The 26,267-nt window shown below is 42.7% G+C and overlaps 1 protein-coding gene across 1 annotated transcript in view; it reads left to right on the plus strand.

Moving 5' to 3' along the window:
- Positions 1-23,972, plus strand: part of UBTD2 (ubiquitin domain containing 2) — a 61,635-nt gene extending 37,663 nt beyond the window's left edge. Inside the window, exon 3 of the mRNA XM_069772862.1 lies at positions 17,727-23,972. Within this exon, the coding sequence (XP_069628963.1) occupies positions 17,727-18,124 (398 nt within the window). The 3' untranslated portion in view covers positions 18,125-23,972. The remainder of the gene's footprint in view (positions 1-17,726) is intronic.
- The last annotated feature ends 2,295 nt before the right edge of the window (positions 23,973-26,267 follow it).

Consider the following 26,267-nt stretch of genomic DNA (forward strand, 5'->3'; position numbering starts at 1 on the left):
CTTTGCACAACAAAACCGCCCGAGGTTGTGTATGACTTGGAGTGAGGGAAGGGAGGAGTGATCGCAGTAGCTTATTTTTGTAGAAACAGTAACTAAGGATGAAAATAGCATTCAATGCTTTTATTGAAAAGAAACCAGACAGTTCTCTGTCCCAGAGAGGGAAAGTTAGCACCCAAGTGCCAGCAGTCCTTTTAAGGCTGTATCAGCCATTAGTGGCTATGCCACTTCATATTAATTTAATAAAACGTATTATATATCACAGGCATATAAACTGGTTTGTATTAAAGCCAGATTGTATATCTGAAGAGATTGTATATCAGATTTTCCCTCCTTTATACCATCCAGGAGTGAAATCAGACTTAGTTTTTCTAAGTCAAGTTGAAGCATGGTCTCCGATTCAAATGATTAGGGATTTTATTCTGTTGCAGACTTTGTGCATCACCTTTTAGAAAATACATCTACTGCAGTGTTTTTGCCTATTAAATGGGAATAGCTGCCAAAACCTGCTCCTCTGTGATTGTTAAGGCTCTTCACATCATATGCTTGATCTTTATTAACATCCAAGAAGTGCTGCATGTGAGTGTGCTGATGGTGGGATGCTACTGTAAATGGGCTTTCTGAAACAGGCCCTGTGTATCCAACTTGTATACTGATTTTCCAGGCTCCCAAAACGGTAATTGCTAAAAGTGGGCTGCCAGACATAGATGGGAGAGGAAGCAGTGGAAGGTAGTCGACAGGCTCTCAGGAGTTAGTCTTTAAATTTGTGCAATAATTCGGAAATATCTACAACAAAATTATATAGTAGATGTGTAGGGTTCGGCGTTCGGAAGATCTCGCGATGTCACGGAAAGTTAGAGGGTTAGTCGCAGCCTTATGATGTGTCTGTAATCCCACCTACCCTTGTTAGTATAAAAGGAATTGACTGCGCAATAAAAGGCGGAAGTTGGCGCTCACACTGTGTGTGTTATCTGTCTCTTTCCCTGGTCTGGGGGTGATCAGTGATCTAATCGTGGCACCTTGATATGCGGCGAGCGCTACATAGATGTTTAACACTGACCATTTAGTGTATGTCTCCCATAAAATAAGTAGCTCCAGAAGTGGAACTCTGTAATTTTTGCGGTGCTTTTTGTGTGATGGCTATATTGGACTTAACTCTTGTATTGATGAATCTGTGGTTGAGAGAATCCGTACAGTAAATTTTGCCATGATATCTTTAGTGTTTAAATTGAATCTGTTTCTGTAAATTGCTGCCTGTTAAGCTACAAGATCCTTGTGTTTTTTCTCCCACCCTTGCCTGCAAGCTACTGTATCCATTGCTTAGCCTTTGCTAGGGGGTTAAGACTGTAGGAATTGCTTTCTCAGTAGTTCATTTGTCTGAAGAGCCTTTTAAATTGTCATTGACAAAATATTTTTTTCTGTAACGTATTACATTGTCTACACACACGTGAAATGTTGTTGAACAATGTGTTTTTGTATGTGGATACAGAATGCTTGGTCAGGTTTCTCTAATGTCTCTTTAAAAGGATAGTGAATGGTATTTTGGTGACTGTGGCTGTCTAATTTTAGATTTCAGCAGAGTTATGAAAGCTTTGGGAGGTCTGACTATCAAAGCTCATCTGTCAATATGATCAGCAGTAGTACTGAGATGAGCATATAGGCTGTAAAAGTTAAGGAAACTAAAATCTTTCTGTACTGAATAGCATAAAATTTACAGTTGAGGCTACTAGTTTTTTGCTTTTTGGTCTTGGTTGGGTTTTTTGTGCTAAACTCTGCTTGGCAGAAGGCAGTTCTTAGTTTGAAGGGAGGTTTTTCTGTTTTGTTTTTACTTCAGTTAAAATACCAAAAGTAAGGGATTAAAACCCACAAATTGCTGGTGTCTTGCAAGGAACCAGGCTAGCTGCTGTTAGCACTGAGGACGTACATGAGTGTGCATTAGGAGAGGGCTTGTATTTTGGGTTTTATTCTACATATCAGTGTCTATTTTGAAAAGTTGTTGGTGTCAAGTTACCTCCTTAGGTTTATCTTTGCTAAAATGATTAGTGAATACATTGAGTCTAGCTTTTACAAGACTGGGCCCAGACTGTTTTAATATCTTCCTGCCCCCGTGTGTGCACAGCACCGATAGATACTTTGGAAAAGGGTTGCCTGCCCAGGTGAGAGCTGCAGTCCCAGTTTCGGTGATGCCTCTCCAGTCTTGTGGTCGCATTACTCGGAAGCACGGACACGGCGCGAGGACGCGACAAGCATGAAAAGAAATGCTACTGTCCCAACTGCTGGATGGGCACCTGCTCTGGGCTCCTGCAAAGCGGTGAGGGTGACCTACTCATCTTCAAAATCCATTTCATGGAGTGACTTTGTGCATGCTCCTTTTGCCTTCTTTGTCCTCAGAAAGTACATCCTGCTGGTGAGAAATCTCTGAAATGCTCTGGCTGTTTCACTTCTGCTCAGGCACAGTAATTGCCTTTTGTTAGAAGACTTCATCTAAATTAGAGATCTTCAGCCAGTGGCCTCCAGGCTGTGTGCTCCTTGCTGGGACACCAAATTCAACCTAGTCTAACCCGCTTCCTGATGGCTGCTCCTCCTTCTCTGCTGTCTCTTGCCCCTGTGATTCTCCGCATTTTCTCTGTCCATTGTTGAGCCAGCATGCCTGGAAAGATGGCTTATGGCTCTTGGGAAATGCCTTTTTCCAGAGAGGCACGCGTGCACACAGCGTTGGGAAAAGGCAGATGAACTGCTGCCCTGCTGCATGATGAAAGTCCTTATAAATGTTACACTCAAATCAAGAAAGGTCCCTTTGCTCTGTAGTTGTCACAGTTGAAGACTGGCCAGATACTTAGAAGGTCTAGCAAGTTGTCTGGTAAAAGGAAGAGAATTGTTTCATTTTTGCTTTTGATCCATGTGAAATTTAAAAAGACAAAAGTCAATTATTACACCAATTATTTCAACTTTTACTGTCCTTTGGAAAAGGAACTGAGGATTCAAAATGCAGATCCAAACTGCAAAATGTTTAAACCTTTTCTAAAGCCTTGTTTCTCATTCTCTTTTACCACTTTCTGTTGTCGTTTGGTTTAACAGCGCTGTCAAGTCCGTAAAGCCTCATCACATGACTGTTGCACAATTGGCAGCTTTAGCTGCATTTTTCTTTTTAAACTGGAACTTCAAGGAAGAGAGATTCAATTTTTAAATATGAGTGAGAAAACAGCTCTTCCTGGCTGAAAATACAGCACACTATTTCAGTTCCTGGATGCTTAAAGCAATCCATTTGTTTACCTTCACTCTGAAAAAGGGCAAGTTTGCAGCATTAATTTATAGACTATAGTGCAGTATAACCACCTTCTTTCATAGTAACCACTTCAGAGCTGGGAGCTGAGAGCTTTGGAGAAACCTCTGATTTGATTTTTATGTTTAAGTGGAGTTGTGAATGCTTAACACTCCTGAGTACTTTCCCCATTTTCCCTTTGAAAGCCTTCTAGGGGAGAGAGGCAGGGAGTTAATGTGAATAACCCCATCCTGCATTGACCTGGAGTGTCACAGCTAGTTGTTTTTGCTCTTCAGCTATGTTTTGTCCTATCTTTTTACTCCAAAAGGACCTGTGGAAAGCAGTGTTACTGTGAAGGTGCCTATAAAGCACAAAGTAAACTGAGGAGGAGAAACGCTTGTTTTTATGTGAAGTGGTGTAGAAGCTTTCCTAAATAGCAAAGCTAGCTGTTGCTGATTTCCTTCATTTGATATAATTCCTTGGATTATTTTCACTTGAGTCAGAGGAGGGATGCAAGGGAGCAGGGAGGCGGTGCTGTACAGCAGGATGGGGCTCCTGCTTTGCCAAGTCCCTTCTTTAGAGCTGTTGGCACTTTGGAGGGGAGAGTGTGCATCCTAGCAGGGGAAGTGCAGAGAACTAGTGACTTTGGAGTGTGTGGGTGTGTTCAGTGTTTCTGTCGGGTATGAGGCATAGCATGGAAGAAAGCAGAATGAGTATTCTCAATTTGGTAAAGTGGAGTTGGCTTGCCAGTACTGACCAGGGCTGTGGACCCTGAATGCTTTAAGCAGTGGAGCAAGATGAGCAGGCTGCCTGCTTCCCTTCACACAACCTCCTTGTTCCCCCTGCCCATCTCTTCATGGGGCTGCAGGATGCTGAGCAGGGTCAGTGAACATCTCTAGGTTTAAAATATCCTTTGCCACAACGCTGGGTTGCTTTTGACATTCATCTGTTCCCTCATCCAGTTTATAAGACAGCTGCAAGCACCTATAGCAGGACAACTCGATGAGTATTGCAACAGCAGGAGCAAGCAGGAGCTGGGAGTCAGGCAACTGCTAGGATCGTTTTGCTGCTCAGAAGAACATCTGTGCACCCACAGCCTCAGAAGTGGTGGGAAGGGACCATTTATGAAGGGCCTTTATTTTCACAATCAGTGGCTTGCATGCATTTTTAGAAAGAGAAGGATGTAAACCAGCAGTGATTTTAAAATGCAATGCACTGCAGAGGAACCCTCATCTACCATGTAATAAAGTGATTCTTAACAGCACCATTAAATGGGTTATTCATGTCCATCCCCTGGGCTGGGTGCAACTCCAGGTTTCTGAAGAGTGCTGGGATGTAGTCCCTGTGTCCTGGGAGGACTATGCTCCGCTGGGATGTGGTTGGAAGAAGCGAGAGGTAGAGATGCTTGAAGAGATGCTTGGAGTATCATCCATCGCTAGGCCGTCACCATGCAGCTTGTGGCTGAATAAAAACTGTGTGTTTCGTATGGTATTTTTCATCAGAGAAATGCTTGTTGTAAAAGTGAGCTGTTCAAGAGATTTGCTGGCTGAAAGTTAGAGAAATGCCAATAAATTCTTTTGTAACTGGCGAATTCCATGTGAGAAGGCTGCGTCTGCAGCGCCTACCAGGCAGTGTTCCACAGGGTTGGTGTTTCTCTTGTTCTCAAGGAAGCAAATAACAGCCAGGTTAACGTTTGGCCAATATTCGTGTTCTTTCTGCATTGCAACTGCTGTGCACAGCGTGTGGTGGAAAGCTGAGTACAGAGGTTTGTGAGTAGAGAGTGAGGGGGAATGACAATAGCTAATCAATGAGGCAATTAAAGATAATTGTTGGAATCGGATTAGTGTATCACTACTGGAGGTGCTTTTATTCTAACGGCGCACCCCTTTCTGTTATTTTGTTTTCTGTCCTCTTGAAAATTCCAGATCATTCTGTGGGATCTCTTGCTCTTTCCTCCCATTTGCTTAAAGCTGACATGCTTGGGCCAGTACCCAGACACTGAGGAATTAAGTACCTGTATTCACAATGTAAAAAGCACCTTGTGCTGCTTTAAAGCAAAGGGCTACTGTGGAAGATGGTGAGAAGACCCCTCTGTATTTGGGAATTGCATTAATTTCTTTACCCCCTTGTAGCCTTCGTTAGCGCTTGTGGCACTGGGACGTGTGTGATTCTGTGGCTGCCGACTCATGTGTCAGATGTTTTCTGTAGGAACGATACAAGCTCTCTCTGCTGTCCTGGGTGCAATGTGTTGGTGCTAGCAAAGCACATGTTACGCTGTTGTGTTTCACCAGATTCCTAACCTTGAAACGGAGTCTATTTTCTCAAAAGCCTCTTCAGTCCGGAGCTACAATTAAGATGATGCTTTCCATCATTTCTGCTGTGATTAATATTTTTAAAATAGATGCTCAACGTCATTTCTGAGGGACACTGGATTTCCATGTTTTCTTCAAATGGAGCATTGAATCAAATCATCAGGATGTAAAGCAGTTGTGGCTGGCTGAAATATATATCTAAGTGCAGGTTAGAAACTATCAACCCTTCAAATATAAACCCACTTATGGCTACATCCTACAGTTGTTTTCCTTAAATATTTTTAACTTCTGCTCTTGTTTTTTGAAAGGTATTTTGAGGAGCTTCGTCAACATAATTGCTTGGACTCTTCTCAAGTCTCTTCCCCTGGTAGCATATGCCCGTCTGTTTCCTGTCTTTGGTTTCAATTTGCCTTTTCTGGTGCAGTGAGGACAACTGTACAACACTTTTCAGAACTGCCTGGTTTTTTTTTTTAACCATTAATGTGGGACCAGGGAAGTGCAGCTAAGTCCTTTAAGGGAAAAAAAAACCACAAAACAAACCAAGACTGACTCTACATGATGGCCATTAAATGCTTAAAATAAACATGGACTCATGACAAAAGAACGTCTCAAATTCTTCGTATAAGAAGCTGCAGACTGCTTGTTGATCTGCATGTTACAGACCTTCCAGACAGGGATATGTCTGTTTTAAGTTAATAATATTCTTCTGGTATCTGGTAGTGGTCAGGACATGATGTCTAGTTTATTAGATACTTCACAGGGGTGCACATTTACTCCATCATTGGCCACTTACAGTGGTAAAAGTGGGTATCGGCTTCATCTGCCTTGCTGTCTGCTAGTAAAATGAGAAAAAGAAATATGAAGTGTTTAAAATATATTCCTCATTGAAAATTTCAGTGTAAGCCAATGAGAGCCCCCAAGATGCTGCCTTCTGTGTGAAAAGGTGATCTTCAGAGGTGGTATTGCTTGCTTCTGTAATTGACACAGAGCGTTTTGCCCTAAAATTGGTGTTGCTGAAGGAATTGGTGTCCTTTGTAGTGCCTCAGTTTGGTAAATGAGGGGCTCAGCCAGACTTTGGGTGTCTCGCTTGCTCCTGAACCATGGATGCATCCTGCTCCTCCTCCATGATCTCCAGTTGACAGCAGCCATGACATTTGTCATCTTTCTCTGTTTTGGCTTCAGGTGTTTAAATAATAGGAAGACGGTAACTTTTCTCCAAGACCAAGGCAAGATAGCTATGGTCAGAAGTGTCTTGCGTTGCAGGAGAAGGCTTCTCCCTAGCACAACTTTTTAGGGCCAGGTAATGGCTGAGGAAAGTCCTACCTGGGGTGTGTTACAGAGAGCCCAGGTGGTACTCGCTAGCCTGGTAGTGAGCCACAAGGAGGTATTTTAGTACTTTTCAATCTTCCACAACCTCTTTCAATAAATACCTTGGGATGGCAACTTCAAGTCATTACTGGCCTTCAGCGAGTGTGTTACAGAACAGATTCACCTCTGGAAATGGAGGAGAAAACTCCTGAATATGTTCAGCAGTTAGCAGGCTGATAGGGATGCACTAGAGCCTGATGAAAGTGTGTGATAGACACCAGCTTCATCTGGTGAAATCTAGATTTGCCGGTAAGGGGAAAAATACTAATTTCCAATAAATTTAGTTTTTTCCTTAGTGCTAACATGCCCTGTGATAATATAGCTGGAAAAGATTAAAACAATAAGGGACTTCTAAATCATAACTTGGAAGAGGCTGAGTGAGTTTGCACCTAGAGCTGGAAGTTGCTTTTTGCTGACAGTTATCACTGAGAAGCGGAGTGGGCTTTGCTTTTTTGCTGATACATGTCTGAGCCTAACACAGAGCCTAGTACAGAGTAAGCGATGTTTGTTTTGTAGCATTATTGCAAAGAAAACTTGCAATAAAATAAAGTGTGTTTCCATACATGTTTTGACTATTAGTCATTATACAAAAATAATGACATTTCAGACCTGCATTTATTTGTTCCATAGCAATCAAGGAAGTTTTTTGTAGAAGGTCATAGCTGCAGCAAGGCCTTGAATGTTTAACCTGTCTGGGCTCTCTCTGTCTGTGCAGATCTCCAAAGTCTGCTAGGTGCACATTTAGGGTGTGATGCAGCTCTGACTAACATGCAGTCTTCTACATTTATGCTTAATTGATACTTTTTTTTTTTCTTTTTTATTATAAACAAGGTAACTGAAGGAACAGCATCTTGGAGGTGAAGAGCACATTACATGGGATAAAGCAATGCTGCAGCCTTCTGTTGCTTCAAATCTTTCCTGTAACCTTCTTTAATCCCCTCCACCCCCACCTTTTCAAACAGCCTTGTGTTGTAGTTTTATTTTAGGATGTAGGTACTAATGTGCAATTGTGTCAGTTTGCTTGACCTCCCTGGAGCCTTTAACGTTTTTGCTCATTATCCTTGGAGACTGGGCATGCAAATAAATGACTTCCATGCTCATTAATAGGCCTTTGAATGTCAGCACAGGGCTATAGGCGAGTTTGGGAGCAGTAAGAAAAAAATGGTACAGGGTAAACTTCTGTATGGGTCATTCTGTGCTTTCTTTCTATCCCCTGTTCCATATAGGTAGCTCATGGGGAGAGTTGTTGTTTAGTCTTAGAAAGTAGTTTTCTACATGCTTTTCTCATTGCAGACTGGTGTGGGACTTCACACTCCATAAAAGCCAACCTTTGCTTTTGTGTTCGGTCTAAGGGGTTCTCACTGCTGCTCTGTTAGCTGAAGCTATAATAAGTGTTATCCCAAGCCAAATTTCCATCCATACCCACTTTGAGTTCAGATGAAACTAAGTGTTAAATATCATTTTGCTGTCCAGAGTGGGCATTGCGGTGGGCAGGGCGTTGTTTGAAGGTTAAGCGCACTGACAAGGGTCATGTAGTGGAGATGGAGCAGCTCAAGCTGCTGTGGTCACTAGTTGCTAATTGAACCTCCCTGCACAGGGCAGGGCTTCTTAGCATGGTCAGACTGTGTCTTCTCCACCTGAGAAGCAAAGGACATGTTTTTTCTTGAGGTGGCTACAAGAGTCATTCCAAAGTAGAACATGCAGTTAAGGACAAGTGGATTGTACTTCATGAGATTAGTCTTAAGCAAAGGTAAAGTTATCTTTGCCTTTTGTCCTATTTGGAAAGGAACGCAGCAGGCTCCAGCATATTTGTTGGATGATGTAGTGGTCCACAGTGTTGATCACTAGTGTCCTGTTGGTCTTAGCTAAAGGAGAATACTCTTAAAGTAAAATCCAAATAGCATAGCAGTTACTTTGCTATTTCCAGTTACTTCTGGAAGACGAAGTAGCTTGTCATATTTGGAAAGTGAGACTGAATAGTTATGTTTTATATAGTTATTACGCAAAACGTCCTACTGTAATGGACAAAGACTTTTTTTCTCCTCCGAAAACAGTGCTCACAAAGCATGTCGCTTTTTATAGGATGATGGAGCCTTTGTAAACATAGAGGTTTAGTTTAGGATTAACGGAACTTCTGCAGTCCAGATGGCATCTTCCCTTCTCCTGTTTTGTGAAAGAATAAAGCGTCTGTACCTCAAGAGCCAGTATGCTACGTTTTCTGGTGGCCTTTCTTCAGCATCGTAGTCAAATATCCATGACTTCTGCATCGGAAGGAGACTTTTACAAGCCTGTTTTAGGAGAGCAGAGGAAAAGCTTTGTAGACTTCCAAAGAAAGCAAAAACTGCTTAAGTCTTTGTGGTTGACGAGAAGAAGGAAAATCTCTATCAGTTGTGTAAAATGCTATTGTTAACCTCCCATTTGTTTTTCCCTGGTGTTAAGCATAGGATTTTGGATGCTGAGTGCTAGGTATTCTCTCTTGGTTTATGGGAACAACAGACTAGTTAAATATTCAGTGGTAACAAAGGCAGTGACAGCTTCTGTAAATCTGAGTTCAGCTTCTGTGCATCCTCACACTGAACAGATAACCTGGTCACTTTAAACATTGCCACATCAGCTGTTCATGGAGGGATATGATAGAGGCTCAGATGACTGTGATACTATGCTTTCTTTTTTTGTCCAAATCCCCCCACCCCCTTTAAGCAGACGGATAATGGAGAACAGCAAATGTAAGTGAAGAGGATATACAGAAAAACTCTTTTACCAACCATATTTTTTTTTAAATTTTTATCTAAGAAGCCTGTCTAGACAGGCATCTATTTTAATGGCATGCAAAGCAGAATGGTACATGAATACTTCATTAGTAAAAAGACTTGTCATCTTTGAACCCTGATGTAATGTTTCTTGGAAGCTGTTACGTTCTTGCAACATTAGATCCAAGTTCTACAGAGTGATACAGAAGTGGCAGTACATATGGTATTGCTAACATGACAACTACCGGACATTAATACATAATTGACTTTCTCTATCAAACCTGATTTGGATAAAGAACAATTCACCGATGAGTCGGTCTGTTCTAGAGTTTGTATCATGCCAAAAGCCTGCAAGGAAAGGGATGGGGAGACTTATTGTAAAGGATGCCATGACTAGGTGACTGGTTAACCAGCCACTGAGCCCATTGGTTGTGGTTAAAATTCACTATCTTCTTGCATTGTTTAGTTCATAGTTGTTATTCATAGCCCTGGTCTAGTAACTGTCAGTCCTTAGCCACGTTGTGGATTACAGGTGTGTACCGGCCCCATGGGTGTCTTAGTTACTATCTGCCACAACCAGAGCAGATGAAAAGCCAATGAACTGCATAGACTGTAGGTATTTGTGCTCTAGTAAAACTGTTAAAGAAGAATTAGCTGTGTTCTGTAAGTTAGGCCGCTGTCAAGTTTTGAGCTTTCCGGCGTAGGTCCTCTCTTTCTCTGGCAGATGAGCACAGTGGGGCTGCAGATCCCAGTTCTTCTGACAGGATTGCCACTGCTGTTGTTGGCATAAGTGAGGATTTTCAAGAGGAATTTTGAGGGAGTTGGTTCATGGCCCTGACCCCCACCTTCCCTACAAGCATTCTTCCCAAACCATTCTCCATCCCTATCCGTCCCTCTTCCCACAGCAGCTAATCCTTCTCTCCTCCCTGCCCTGCCCTCCCCGCTCCTGCACAGCAGGGACAGCAAGGGATACACACCTGCTAACTGCAGCTAAAATTTGAAGAAAAGTGGCTTGCTTATCTAGTGCAGAAATTTTGGTCTTCTAGAAGATTGTGTTAATCTTAATTATTTTTCACCTTCAGCCTAGTTAATTAGCGCTAATGAATTAACTGATGCTGGTGCTCTGCTATGATAAAGGGAGCGGATCAGTGTGCCCAGTGGTGCACCTTGCAGACCTGCACCAGCTTTTTCCTGAAATAAACACCCTCTACTCCTTCCCTGCCCCCCCCCCCCAAAATCCAACCCAAAACAAAAGGTTTCTGACAAAGATAGGTAGCAATGGCATGCAGGCAGATTGGCTTTCAGTTACAACACGTGGACAAGACATACCTCAGACTGGGTGACAATGGCACATCCCTCTTACCCAGCAGATTAGTGCAGAAGGAGCTGCACAAACCCCTTGTCTCGCTTCGCTGTTCAGATGCATCTCGGTTTCTTTGGCAGGTAACTGCAGACAATGCCATCTTGGAGTGCAAGCTTTGCTCTCTGCACTGCTGCTGCCCTCTGGTTTCTGTAGGTACCAGGCGCCGCTGATTCGGTGATAGCGGTTTGGGTTTTCCTGCCATGTGCCAGCGTGCAGGCGTGAGTTGCAAAACTGGTTTTAAGAGTGGTTTACTCATGAGATCAACAGCTTGGTTCACAAACCTGCCCCACACTAGGGCGAGGTGTGCTTAGTTTGAAGCAGGATGACTTAAGATACACACGGGGGATCTTTGGCTAGATATTCCGACTGAGATTTGCTCTTTAAAGTGTTATTACAGCAAAAGCAGCTAGTTAGGATCATTCAGGTTGGAAGGGACCTCAAGAATCCGGGTAGTCCAGCCCTCTGCTGCAAGTGTGTCTCAGGTTATTGCCTTGCAGAGCATTTTCAGACAGCTGAATGTACGCTATTTTATCAGTGATCTTGGAGGCCAGGTGAGCCAGGTTTTCTAAAGAACATCCAAGCACGGAGATGAGCATGAGCTGTGCAATAGCTGATTCAGTGAACCAGCTACAAGGTAGTTCTCCTGCCAAAGAACCGGGTGAGAGGATTACAAAGGCAGTAGCAGAGTATCTTTAATTTTTTCCTCCTTTCCCTTGTTGTAATGCACTAAGCACAATTCCAGTCTGTCTTGTGCCAATTGCCGCAAGCGGGAGTGAGCTGGTCCCTGCTCACCAAGCAGCTCCTGAAGCACTGGGATCTCCTGCTGGCTCTGGGAGTTGTTCTCCTCTGTGGAACTGAGCCAGACCAATAATGTTCCCATAATGGAAGAGCTGTTTTTCAGTGAATTTGAAATGAGAATTATTAAATGCTTAACAGTTATTATCTACAAAACCCATTCTTGAAGGAGCTGGAGTAAGTCCTTTATTATAAAGGGAGGCCGAAGATGAGAGCAGAGCTGTGTTGCGTAAGCAGTTGTGCTGTGGCTTAGGAGGCAAGCTTGTACCTTTAGAAGGGCTTTGTACAGTAGCTTTACAGTAGTTTAAATTTGCATAGCCCATGGAAGTTTAGTGTGGAAGAAGCATGGGAGGGGGCTTACATATGTGGTTTATTATGAAGTGTTTCATCCACACCATTAACGATCATAGCTGCTTTATTGTTCTCTGTACATGGTGCAAGGCACAGGCTTGCACAAGTACTCCCACACGTTGCCCTCCAGAAAACAGGAGAGCTACAGTTGTTAACTGCAGCATTAAGCTGTTTCAGTCATTATTAAGTTATATGGGGTTTAATGTGAAAGTGCTTTTTTCTATTAACTCCTCCCAGTTTGTGATGGTTGTAGGTGAGCTGGAACAAACCACTGCGTGTTTTCACTTGTTTGTCTCAATCCTGTTCACATACTGAGCAAAGTCACCGTTCACCAACTCTCGCATGCTGTTGACGTCAGTACATGGTTTTTTTTCCTTATAAGATCCTGTGTTTCCCAGCTGTGACCTGGAATTGGCAACTAATGAAGATGGAGAGATAATTCAGCTTTTCTGCGTCGGTCATTGCTCTCTAGGAACTGCTGTACTGTAAGACCCAAAAGAAGATCCACTTGTTTTCTGATGCTCATAATGAGTTTCAGGCATGAGTGACCTGTATCAGATTCAAACCAATAGTCTACAGGTGAAAGCTCTACTATTGCGAATTTATTCAGCGATCCAGGCTCAGCTTGGGTTTGGAATGGAGTTTTTCAGTAAGAAAAACAAATGAACCAGCTGTTCCTTGGGCAAATGTGTTATACACAGACACTTAAGCTCCTTAAATTAGCTAGTCTCATTGCAATGCTAGATTGTGTTTTGTGTTGGTTTAATTTCTCTTTCTGCAGCAAGTCTGTCTGGGGAAAGGGAAGAAGAGATGGAAATCTGCTCAGTTCTTAAGTTTTGGGCATTCCTGAGCAATCCTCCTCAAAACTGCTCAAAATCCTAAAGAAATAGAAGACACATCATGAACAGAAAACAAAAAATTTGCTGCTTTTTCTGAAGAGAGAATGGTATGCAGCTTTTGGCAGAAATGCCATTAAAATGCCTTTAAACTTCTTATGTTTTTAGATGAGTGTGGTAATATATGCCTGATTTCAATAACTCTTGCAAAAGTTTAGCTTCGTGTCATTTAGGTCTCTTTAAATTGCTAGTCCTTTCATGTGCAGAAGGACAAGTAAGTCCAAACTCTGAACTGCTTAGGGGTGGAAGCAGTATCTCAACCTGTCCTTTTTTAGTGTTTTCCCTTACTAATCCAGAGAAATATCTCCATCCTAATAATCTTAGTAAAACAAGGCTTTTACAGCCTGCAAGGCAATTAATTTCAAAATGTTCTAACTGTATGCTTGATGATCACATCTGCTTATTTTTCCGCCTGAAACTCTCAAGCTGTCTCCTACCTGGATAACGACCAACAAGAAGCTCTGCCTTGCAGCTCCTTCCAGAATTCCTCAGTCTCCAAGCTGGTATTACTTTTGAAGTACTAAAATAATCCCATCCGCTGTGATTCTAGCATTGTACCTTCTGTTCTGTCTGACTTGAATCAAGCCTATAAAGTTGACTCCATAACTATGTTGCAGCATCCACACTTAATGACTCTAGAGCTTGCTTGACAGTGTAAATCTTTAACTGGGATATTTTTGGAATAATGAATCAGTCACTGAGATCCTCAAAGCATTCCTTAGATCACATGCCATGGTACCTTAATTCTGAATGATAGAAAATTGGAGAGGGTTAGGGTTTGGGTGGGTGGGTTGGTTTGTTGGTTGCTTCAGTCATTGGCTTCCCTCAAAGGCAGTTCTTCGTGTTGCTACCAGGACGTTTTGTGTCCAAGTTTATTAAAGTCATGTCAGCGTCTAGAGAAGTATTTAAATACACAAAGAGTACTCAAGTACATGAAGTATTGATAAGCTTCATTTGTCTCCTCAATATCGTTGTAAGATCTTTTTATAACAGCTTGATCTTTCATGTCCAGTACAGAATCCTCCCTAGACCTGCATGCCTGCCACCCATCCTCTCTGCTGCTTTCTTCCTGAAATCTGCCCCTTTTACATGGTTTCTTTGTATGCTCCAGCAGAGGAAATTCAAAGTACCGACTCACACTCTAGGCTTTGGCACCTGGCCTTGGTCTGGTTGCCTGATGCAATGTCCAGCTGCGGGATCTGGGGAAGGAAGGGGAAGCAGGGAAGGGGAAACCTGTGTAACTGCGGGCTGGCTGTCCTCACGCGGCTCCGAGCACCCTGCCCGCCGGGAAAGCGTGGTGCTGGCAGGGGAGGGCACAGGGCTGCCTGCCTGAACTGCGAAACCTCTGTTTGCCTTGCTTTTTCCTTGTCTGGTTTAAGGGAGGCTGCATCCTTCCTATGCTGGTGAGGACCCCGGTTGCCTAGGTAACGGGGAAACAAAAAAAATGTATTTTTTTCTTTTTTCTCTGTGTTTTCTCATAAAAGCTTGACATTATTTTAGTGCCCCTTCCTGCTGAATAACTTGTCTGGCCCAAGCTGATTGTATCTTGCAGGAAGGATCAGAACATGGTTTTCAATTATAACAGCAAAATTACGAAGGGTTTTGTAGTTTGGATGTTTCATTTCCTGCGTGCTTTGCACTGCATAAGGGACGCTGCAGCGAATGCCTCGGTGAAGAGCTGCCATCTGGCTGGTGAGATAGGCCTTGCCGTGGTGGCTGTGGGTAATTCAACCACTTTCTTCCTCTCTGATAAGTTGCATTTGCCTGCATTGCTTAAAATAGCTCCGCACTCACCACACCTTCTGGTTAACACATTCAGCCATCGTTTCATTTTTGAATTCCAACCACCATGACACCGCTTCATGTTCTGCCTTCGCGTTTGTTACCTGTTACATCTTGAAGGTTGTAGCAGAGCCTGACCCTCTCCAAAGATCACTTAACCGAAAGCCTCGTAAAGCCCAGTGGGAATTAGCTGGCTGAAGAGGACCGGGCTGTGTGTGCACAGCTCCGTGTCTCTTTGGAGGCGAGGACCAACATCTCCTCATCTCCTCCTTGCAGCTCCAGCTTGGCCTTCAGCAGCCGCGGTGTGCCGGTAAGGAGGTGGCACTGTCGTAAAGTCTCTTCTGCTCACAGTAGTCGTCTTCTGTGCTTTAATCAGTATATCCGGTCTTGAAAGCCATTAAGTGTTAGGTAATAGGACTTGAGAGTCTTAGGGACGTTTTTACCTGTGTGAGTGGAAGAATGGGATTACCGGTGAGGTTTATGGTAACCTGCTGTTACATTAACAATTTGTTTATAAGCAGTTTCTCAGTCTGGGGTGGGACTGTGCGGTTTCTATTGGCAATAGGTTTCCTCTGCTGTGTCTTTTTTCTTTTTTTTTTTTTTTTAAAAAGGCAGACCTCCAAGTTAGCTGCTGTTTCAGAGGATTTTTTTAATATTGCTTATCTGATTATGATTAAGCAACCCGGTGTTTATAGCATATGCTTTGACCTTGATGTTAGTTCAGCTGGGCAAGGATATAAATGATGAAGAAATTCCTTAGCAAGCTTACCCCATGGTATTTAAAATTAACTCTTTGGTATGCTATTCTAAAGTAGAAGCATTCTTTTTAAGATACATGGCTTTTAAAGAAAGGTACAATTTTAGCTGCTCTGGCTAAATTCAAAGGCTGTTGAAGTTTGGATTTTTATTTTTTTTTTTTTTAGCAGCAAACTACATCTACTTGTTTCTATGAACTGTGATCCAAAATTTAGTACTGTGACATTTACTAAATAGATCAGGCGTACAGAATGAAATGAACATTGTAAAACAAAACTGAAGTATGGAGACTTCAGGCTTCAGTCTGTAAATCACAAAGTACCACAAAAGGTATGGATCCAATACAGTTTTGATAAAAGCTGGTGTGCTCTGAGATTCACAAATGATACAAGACTGTAACGAGTGGTGTAACTATATTTTTCTGGATTTCCTTTTCTTGTTTTGTTTTCTCAATAAATCTCGGGGCATAGCTGCCTTGGTGGTACCTGTGCAAACAGAAAAACCTCCAAAAGCAGCTGCACCTAAAACATTGATCTTTTAGCCAAAGATTTCCTCTGTGTGTTTTCATCAACACAAATTATCCTTAAAAAGGGGGACTTCTGTCTAAATGAAAGAAGATTTCCAGCACAAGATGCTGCTGTCGCAGTGGGATAAGTGACACAGTATATCCCCAAGTTGTAATTTTATATTGTGGTAATTTTGCTGATCAAACAGCAGACAGCTCACCGTCAGCATGAAAAAACCTTCAACTAAAAAAACACCCTTAGTTTCTAACAAGGAGCTGTTGGGTGTTGTGTGCAGAACTGCCGAGTCAAAGAGTTTTTTAAATATTCTGTAGCTCAAGGACTTGGCTCCTCTTCAAACATTTCCAAGTACAAAAGGATGGGTAATCTTGCAAGTGAATGTGCCCCCTCTAGGGGCAAAAATGTGGAAATTTGTTATAGCAGGTAAATTCAAAACGGGGAGAAGCATTTGCTTGGCGTGAATATCTGGGGTTTTTTAACCACAACGAGAAGGGATTTCTGCTGTGATTTGGGATACAGCTTCCTCAGCATCTCGGTTTCCTGGCTTGCTGCAGAGGTGACGTGTGCTGTATGCAGCAGGGCTCTGCTTTCAGCCTTCTCTTTCTTTAACCCTTAAAATGTTATGAAAAATGTGCTGCCATTTTTCCAGGGTAGTTCTTGAAATATCTTTATAAAGTGTGTCTCATACTGTGAAAAAGTCAGCTTGTATTTATTTCAGTAAATGTTACCATTCTTGAGCTGTTCTGTGTGCATTGTACCATGTTGGTGGGAAGGAATACCGTATGCAAGGCAGCACACCGCTGCTCAGTCATCTTTAACACAAACCCGGATTATACCGAGGAACCTCTCAGGAGTCTGGGGAAATAAAAATCACTCCTGAAACTTCAGGGCTTTGAATAGGGGAGTTACAGATGCCGTGCAAATATAAAGTATGTGCTGGGTGCTCTGGTGGTGACACTGGGCGCCGTACAGAGCCACAGAGATGTCCGACTTGGGTGGTCGTGTTTTGTTTGTTCTGGCAGTGTTTGCTAAAACATGAGTCCTGTATGAAACCGTTTCAGCAATTTTTGAATGTTTGAGAAGTTACAAAATCTTTCTTTCACAGTGGTCTTTTGCCTTTGGTCTTTGCCATTTTGTCTTTTCACAGCTCGAGTTCAGGATCATGTAATTCATCCAAGTAGCATTTTCTGGGTGCACGTGTGCCCTGAACCTCTGGCTGTGCTGCCGGAGAAAGATTCCTCTTTTAAATGTCACATGGGGACAACACATATCATCCTCCCTCGTCTCTTCCTTCCTGCTGCTTTTGAAGTTTATCCTGGTTTATCTGGAGGGAGGGGTGTGTTTGTCTTTTAGGGGGTGCTTTTAGCTCAACCCCAAGTTTCCATGTGAAAACAAGTTGAAGCAATTTTTAATGAAAACTTGAGGTTTTTGTATGAATCCTTTAAAGCCTGAATTCAGACCTCATTGCTCGGATGGTTTAACAGTAGGGTAAATGCTTCTGAGCATGACCACTTCAATGTTAACTGTGAAATGCATTCATTCTCATTTTTTCCCCTCTTATCTCCTAAAGGTGCTCTTACAGAGTGTTACGATGAACTGGGCAACCGGTACCAGCTTCCCGTCTACTGCCTCGCCCCACCTATCAACATGATAGAGGAGAAGGGCGACCTGGAGACTCTGGATATTCCTGATCCCCCACCCAATTCAGGGCACGAATGCCAGCTTCGTTTGCGCCTCTCCACAGGCAAAGACCTCAAACTCATGGTCCGCAGCATGGACACGGTGTACCACATGAAGAGGCGGCTGCACGCGGTGGAGGGAGTGGAGCCAGGCAGCCAGCGCTGGTTCTTCTCGGGCAGGCCGCTGGCAGACAAAATGAAACTGGAGGAGCTGAAAATCCCAAAGGACTACGTGGTGCAAGTCATCGTGAGCCAGCCCTTAGCAAATCCCACCCCGGTGGAAAACTGATTTCTGCTTGTTTATTGATTCTTCTTTCCTCCGTCTCTGTCATGGGGTTTGTTTTCACTGCCCTCTCTTCTTTTGGTTTGTCCTGCTAATGGATTGGTTCCAAGAAATGACCAGCAAAAATTCCATCTGTGATGGAGATCTGCAAAAACAAAACATAAAAATGTAAACTGGCCTTTGGGGTTTGCCTGATCTCATATTTAACACAACAGCAAGCAGCACAGGGCAAGGGCAAAGGAAGGAGCAGAAAGGGGAAGGGAAAAGAGAGGACGTACAAAGAGGGAGGGAAGAGGTTGTCATTCGCTTAAACAATACAAATATGTAATGATTCTTAAAACTGTAGGTGGTGTCCTGATATGTGGAGCCAGAGCAAGAGAGCACTTTTATTTAAGAAAAAAAAAAATTTAAAAACTAATCAATTTATAAAATTTCATATCAGCACCACATGCAGTTCATGCAAGAATCGCAGCTGCTCTGAATAGGTCCCACGCTGCCTGTTCATAGGGATCCTTTCTAGTTTGACCTAACTCGCGTGCTTCGCCCAGGCACTGCCGAGGCACAACTGGCCCCGGGCAGCCCCTGGGCTGGGGACTCGGTCTCTGTTGTGCACGGGCGGCTCCTGGTGATGCTCAGACCAAGCAATTGTACATTCCAAGATGGCAACGCAGTCCTGTGCCATTGCTGGCTCCCAAGCTGGGAACATGGCCCGCTGGAGCCTTAGGCAATAACTTAGTCAATGTATACTCTCTCGTACTGTACTGTAAACTTACTTGCTACAAGACTGACTCAGCCTGAAGTTTACTGGCTGACCGGCACCTGAGTACGTGCCTGCTGAATTACTGTATATCACTCAGACCATTAAAACAAGCTTTGATGAGGCTAGCTAAGGTGAGTGATGCACTGGTCTGTGCTTAACGGTTGGGTGCATCACCGTCATCAAATGGCACCAGTGTGATAGGTCCAGGTTAAACTGCAGTTACACCTACATGCAATGGATTGCAGCTTCCCCTCTATTCCTAGAGGGCACAAAGCATGGAAGATGGTAAGAAGGACACGATAGCACACAGTTTTCAGCTTTTCCTGTGACTGTCATTTGAAACAGCAGCCAGTCTTCTAGCTCTGGTGACTCTCCAGCCAGGACAACTGGAGGTATCCTCACCGACATGCACCTGCAGCCCAGAGCGTGACGGTGGTGTTTCACAGCCAGTGCTTTCCCTTCAGAATGTAAGAGGAACCCTTTTGGCAAACGACAAATCCTTTTGTAGTCTCAAAAATCTGAATCAGAGCATATTTGCGGGGCAGGGGAGCAGTCGAATTGCTTGTTCCCTCAGTCAGAGATGCTCTCTGTTTTCCTTTGGCTGCTCTGCACCCTTTTCGGGTAATGCCTTTGGTGGAGATCAAACGCCCTGTTCCTTTTACACAGTTTCTAGTTTGCTTGGGTTTTAAGCCATCGTTGAAATGATTTGACTTCTTCCAAAACTATTGGTTTCTGTCTTCCCTCTCTGAATGATCGGTCTAAAGCTACAGTTGTCCCAGCTCTTTCTTGTCTGCTAGTGAAACTGGTGGGTTACATTGACAATTTTAAACTTGTTACTTTTGCTCCTTCATTGATTCCATAGAACTCAGTTTCTTGGACTTGAAGGGAGTTCTTTGCTCCATGAGCATCAGCATCGAGCCAGAATGAGCAGGGGTCACTTGTACAACATCACAAGTCTTTCCCAGCACGTGGAAGCAGGCGCAGAATTTACATTGATGGTTGGAAAACAGATCCACATTTTGTATGCATTTCTCACCCTACTCTGAATAGATATAGCTTTCTTTTTAGTCCCTGTGTTGTATTAAGCCTATGGTTTTCTGACAGTTCCTTTTGCCCCAGTTTGGTACAGGATGACTGAAGTGCAGTGGCCGAGTAGTTCCCTGTTCTCATAAACACCAAAGTGACTTGGTTTGGGGTTTTTTTTTTTTCCTTTTAAAGATGAAATCAAAGCTGATATATACTAATCTATAACAAAAGTTTTCTATTGTGGAGGGTTTTTTTAAGGCAAATATGATTTACTATACTGGGTTTTTGCAGCCAGATCTCTTGCATTCCAGAGGGGAAAAAAATATTTGATATATAAACAACTCAAAAATCTCTTGGATTTCGCAGGGCAAAGGATGGTTTCATGCCAGGAAGACACTACTTGTCTTGTAAGGCATAACTTGCATGTCTGTATAAACGGTCTTTACAATGTCATTTCCCTGCAGTCCCTTCTGGAACAGGGGGAATCGTGATAGATTAAGGAGGAGCAAACCAGAGTGACAGTTCTGTAGCTGTGAACACTAAAACACTACTTTTTTCTTTTTTTTTTTTTTTGTAGGATCCATTTTGTTGATTTTTTTTTTTTTTTTCTTTTTCTATTTTTGTTCAGGCTATTGTCACTATGTATTGTTTTTGAGATTACAGCGTGTAGGGTCTGGGAGAGCTCCTTCTTTCTCTCTCCCCTCTCTTAGTTGGAAAAGGTTCAGTTATATCATGCTGTAATAGATGACCATGCTTTATATTAATTGCTTTTATGTCAGGGAGCAAGGTGATGATCTGAAGGCCATGTCGTGAGTGGGCTTTGAGTAGAACAGCGAATTGGTTCATGAAAATACTCTCTTCTCTAACAGCCTTCCCCACCTCCTGTCCCTTAAGCACATATCTAAAACTGAAAAAATTCAATGGTAAAATGCTTTGATAGGTGAAAGTGAGACTTTTCAACCTCTTCTGTATAAAATGACAGATGTACTAAGCACATACCCTGCTGGAAACAAATTTTTAAAGATTTGTATTAGGAAAGAATTCTAAGTTTTGAAAAATATATATATATAAAAATCAGTAATGAAGGCATACAGCATGTTGACTAACATATCCCGTGTGTATAACTAGAGGTTGCAATATACGTTGAGAGAACAGTCATTTCTGTCTCTGAAATGCTTTGTCTTTATCCTGTGAGATGGTCTTCGGTGCAAATGCCAGAGCAGGGGACTGGGCTGGGGCTCCCGTGGGACTCATGCGGGTGTCTGGGCAGAGCAGAGCTCCCTGCGTGCCTGGAGGAGGGAGGGAAGGAGGGAGGGAAGGCTGGTTTAATTGCAGAGCAGAGTAGGCATGGCTGAAGTGAGACTAACCAAGTACTAAACCGCTGTTTAGCTGGCAGCCCTGGTGGGAAGGACTGGTGCAGGTCTGCGTGGTGGACACCAGTGGCTGCTCACGGGGAGGATGGATAGAAGCACACTGGTGTGTGCATCTTTATTTTGCAGCATGAGCGTGTGTTGAGCTTGCAGCTCAATGCTGCTGGCAGCATGGCCTGGGCTGGGTTTTGGCGTGCTAACTGGTGTGCTGCCCCGCACCGTGTGGAGTCTTGGGTATAATTGAAGCAATGCAACAGGTTTTTATAACGCATGCAGCCATGAACTGCAATGCCAAGTACAGACAAGTGAGGAGTAATAGGGTTTTTTTTTATTTTATTTTATTTCTTAGACCCATCAGCCCTTTGTGTCATTCATAGCTCTGGCTATGAACTGATGCCAGTAGATAACATTTTTTTACCACGTTAGTGACAGGTCTGTCTGATGCGATTCAGATTTTTATACTCTTTATTGTTGCTTCTGTCTGACCCAGAAGTGATAACCTAGTGAAATTCCACACTCCTGAACAGCTTGAAGGGCAGAGAGGCATGAACACACACAGTCTGCTGGGGCGAGGGAGCTCCAGAGAAGTCACAGGTGCTGTAGATACAGTGCTCAGCACACTACAGAAGGATGCTCAGGGTCGTCTTCCACAACCAAGTGACAGCTGCTCCTTCAGAGCATCCAGCTCCCAAAAGTTTCATTGACTACCTTGGCTCTTTGTGCATCACAGTTTATTGGTGTCCTCTGCAGAAGACACAGCTTGGAATAGCTGCATTGTGGGAACTTTTTTAGAGCTTTCTGAAAGCCTTTGCTTCTCTGGATCTGGAAAATATTTTGGAAAACTAAATGATGTGAGTCAGCAGTGTAATAAATTGGGTTTTTTAATAGACACCCCAATGCTAAAAGTAGTAACAACAACAACAAAAAAACTCGCCCTAGGAGCAACCAAACAAAACTCAGCTCCTCTTTGCCTTTCACAGAAAGTTCCTAAGTTGCTTTGGGAGGAGAGGAAAGAGGGGTTCATCAGAGCAACAAGGCAACACATGGCAACATGCATAACCTTTGGTAGAGCAGATGGCCAACTGATAAAATATTGCTGTAGTATGACATGCTTCTGCATATATATCCATTGTTAGTAAATAATGTAAAAACTTTTTAAAAACTATTAAAAAAAAAATTTTTGTTACAATGGTGGGATGCTTTTAGCCATGGAGTTTTGAAAGCATTTTCGCTGTGTTAAGTGTTGACAAAATGAATGCTGTATGTTTCTCCGTTTCTATCTTCAGAAGCCTAAGTGTAGCTACATTTCTGACTCTTGATCTATATTTTACAAACTGTTTTCTATGTCACTGTACATACATCCAAGACCCTGCACCTTATGCAGAGAATGTTTACATTTAAAAAAAAAAAAAAAAAAAAGATTTTTGTTGGCTTTTTCACTGCGCTGCTCAGATCCTGTTCTGTTGAAATGAAAGTAGCCTCTGTTAGAAAAAGGGGCTTTTTTTCCTTTGCCCTTCACCACTTCCCCCGTAATTCTGACTCCCTCCTGGATGATGGCTGGCAGCTCTTGGACAGCTTGCGCTCTCCTGGAGTAGGATGTAGTGGTGTTTGAGAAAGGCGTTTTTGAAAACTTGCTTTGGGTGGGAGGATGAACTTTGTATGCTCTGTAACTTTCTTGGAAAAAGAAAAAAAATCTGCTTCAAATCCACTAGATGTTGTTGGTCTGCCTTGCAAGTTAACTAATGTAGGAAGCCTTGGAGTTAAACTTTCCAGCAACCGTGCTTCTGTCTTCTCCCAAAGAAGATGAATGTCCTGCTATTATATCTGCAGCTACAAACACTTCTGTTGGTTAATGACTGTATATACAAGTCTGCCTGCTTTAAAACTTTCCTTTTCATAAAGTGTTTTTGATAGCTCTGCTCTGCAAATGGCTCTCCTCTTCCATATTTCATCTGCTTAGATACTCTGTAGCCGCGTGTGTGTTGCTCTTGTTCATAGGAAATGGAGCTATAGCTCTCCTTCCAAGGGAGATACATGCCACTGAGCCTACAAAAGTCAAATGGTTGGAAGATGAGATGTTTTAACCAGCGGGCTTCTTACCGTGGACTTTGAGACTTTTAATAAACATGTCCACTGGACTCTCCATGAAAAAGTATGTTCCTGCCCTCCAACCAGGACCACCTGTTGGGTATTTATCCAGTAGAACTCGGTATTTGTATACTTTACAGATGAAGACCATTCAATCAGAGCCATGGGGCAAATAGAGAACTTAAAATCCTGACTCCTGCCTTAAAACTTTTAGTTCATCTTGAGCTCCAAAAATTCTGCACCTGCTTGTTCCCAAGTCCCTTTTTTCTTTAGGAAATTTGAATCCAGTCAAAGGCTGGAGACAATTTAAGGAAATTTAAAACAAAATAAATTTTAGCTGATGGCTTTATTAAAATAACTAACTGGTCTTGTATTAAAAACCCTATTTGTGCCTCTCAAGTCCAGGGAATGTTTAAAAAGTGGAGGTGGCTTTTGAGCAATGATTGAAATGACTGCATTAGCTGGCAATTTGTAAGACACTTGCTTTCATATGCTCTGAGCAAGAGACTTCAGTTTGTGTCCTCTCTGCCTCATGGTAATGGCTTTCAAAGATGGCTGGTACCATCAAATTTGTACTTCTTGAATAAATATCTTCATTTTTATGGTAAAACTTTTTGTATGCAGTTTGTTTGTGTGTGCCATGTAACGAACATTCATATTACGTAGGATACGGTGCTAGATTTGGTACTGACACAGAAAATACATAGCTCCAACATGCAGTGAAACAAGGATGAGGGGATTCCAGTGATGTGACCGTTTTTCCCCCCCTGTAACTTTTATAAAGTCTTTTAGAATCAAATATACCAGTTGTGTAAAACATGCTTTTTAACTTTTTTCCCCTCCCTGGCTCCTTCAGTCAATGAAGGATTCTAGGTCAATATAAAGATGCTGTGAACATCGGGTAACTTTTAAAATGCATTATGTATTTTTCTGTTGTACCTCCTGTTTCTTGGTTGACATATCGCAGTAGTGTGTGCACGTATTTTTAACCAACTGCAAAGCACAAGCAGGTTGTCTTTAGACTGTTAAATTATGTGATTTTTTTGTTTGTTTTTTTAACCTATGGAAGATCTTTTACCATTGAGAGCAAACCATCATGAACTTCTATTGGAATTGCTGTACAAAATTTCCTGTATTTAAAACAAAAAAGAGATTTTACTTTTTTTTTTCCCCTGCATTTAAAAAATAAAAGTAATCCTGGAAATGCCATGCCTTAAGAAATAAATTCAGTGTTGTTTTTCTTTTTTAAATTTCTTCAGTAGGGCTTTTAATTCTGAGCTGGAGCTCTACAACTTTTTCATTACCTGTCTGATACCCTAGAGGCATGTTTTGGTAGTAATTTCGGTGTGTGACAACATTTTATCTTGCAAATAAGGTGTGCAGTCCGTGGAGAATGCAGGGCCTGGAGATGCACTTAGACATCCAGCGTGAGCCTCCTCTGTGCCAGGCTCCTGCTGTCTGCAGATGTGCTTCTGGCTCCTTGGTGAACAATGCAAAATAATGGATCTCTGTAATTGTCCTATAATTACATTAGCTGACATGTTGTCTTAATTCAGGTCACCACTTTTATAGTCTTGATTAACTACCTAAGGTATCAGAGGAGTAGGAATAATTTTTTGTGGGCCACTTTGGTCTAATGTTACCACAGCTAAACATCTCAATTATTTTTTTTTTAATCTTAGAATAATTTCATGGTAGAATTTGTGATGCGAGTTGCAAGCAAGCAAGCATGTGGTTTTCCTGGAACTTTTCCCTTTTATACATATATATTTTTATTTTTTTTTATTCCTTTTATATGTGTGTGTGTATATAATCTCTTTCATATATACATATTCCCTTTTTTAATATATATATATGTAAAATAACAGGTGCGAAGGCTTGTTTGTAGCCATGTGTTCTGACCCATGGGACAACCCTCCTTCCACCTCCCCCAGCACAGACAGAGAAGTTCTCGGAGCTGATCTCCTCCAACACCAGGATTATAAAACTACGTGTGATCTTCCTTTACCCATCCCCTAGCCGAGCAAAGCGTGGTCGCTTGTCAAGTAGTAAGAGGGACGTCCGTCTTGTGGTGTTGCGCGTGTGCAGACATACCCGCACCACGCCAAGCTGTCCTTAGTGTGCAGCTGTAGCACATTTTGGTGTGTGAAGTGGGCTGGGGCATTCCGGGCTGACTGCTGACTCAAGCAAAACCCCAAAAGGATGTGGACTCTAGGTCAAAAGTGCACAAGAGTTGAAATTTTCACTGTCGCTGCTGCAAGCGGTGAAATCGAGTGTCGCTTCGCACCCTGTAGCATACGAGCTTAGGGGAGAAGACAATGTATGAGTTATAGAGCTATGTTATATAGATCACAGTGTTTCTACTCCTAATTAACATATAATTAATGTTTGTATTGTGCCTATACTCGTATTTCATTGACCTGTATCTCGCTCTCTGACATCGCATAACATGCTACAACTAGCACGGGGTTTCTGCTCCGTGGTGGATGTTGCACCCTCGCTCCTGGCCCCATGCCAAACTCGATTGCTTTCTGCTGGCTAAAGCTGCATCCCAGTTTGACCAGTGCTCGGTCTGTGCTTCTGCGGGGCGGTGCTGCGTTAATACCTGGTGCTGGGCTCCAGAGACAGCGCTAAGGGAAATGGGTCTTTAACTGTGGACCTGATTTTGCTGCTTCTTATGCAGGGGGAGCTGCCCTGGTCAGGGCAGAACTCCAGAGTCACTCGGGATGCTGTAGGAAGCATCTGGCTGAAAGCTTGGGGTGGCTCGTCCCTCCACATCTGGGCTAAAAATATCAAGGTAACTTACGGAAAAGGCACTGAGCTCTCATCTCTGCTCTGCAGAGTGGTTCGTTGTGTTCTCTCTTCCTCTGAATAATCCCGGAAAGTTGGGAGGGATTTCAGCTGC

Source organism: Haliaeetus albicilla, chromosome 27 (assembly GCF_947461875.1).
Source record: "Haliaeetus albicilla chromosome 27, bHalAlb1.1, whole genome shotgun sequence".
NCBI classification, from domain to species: Eukaryota; Metazoa; Chordata; class Aves; order Accipitriformes; family Accipitridae; genus Haliaeetus; species Haliaeetus albicilla.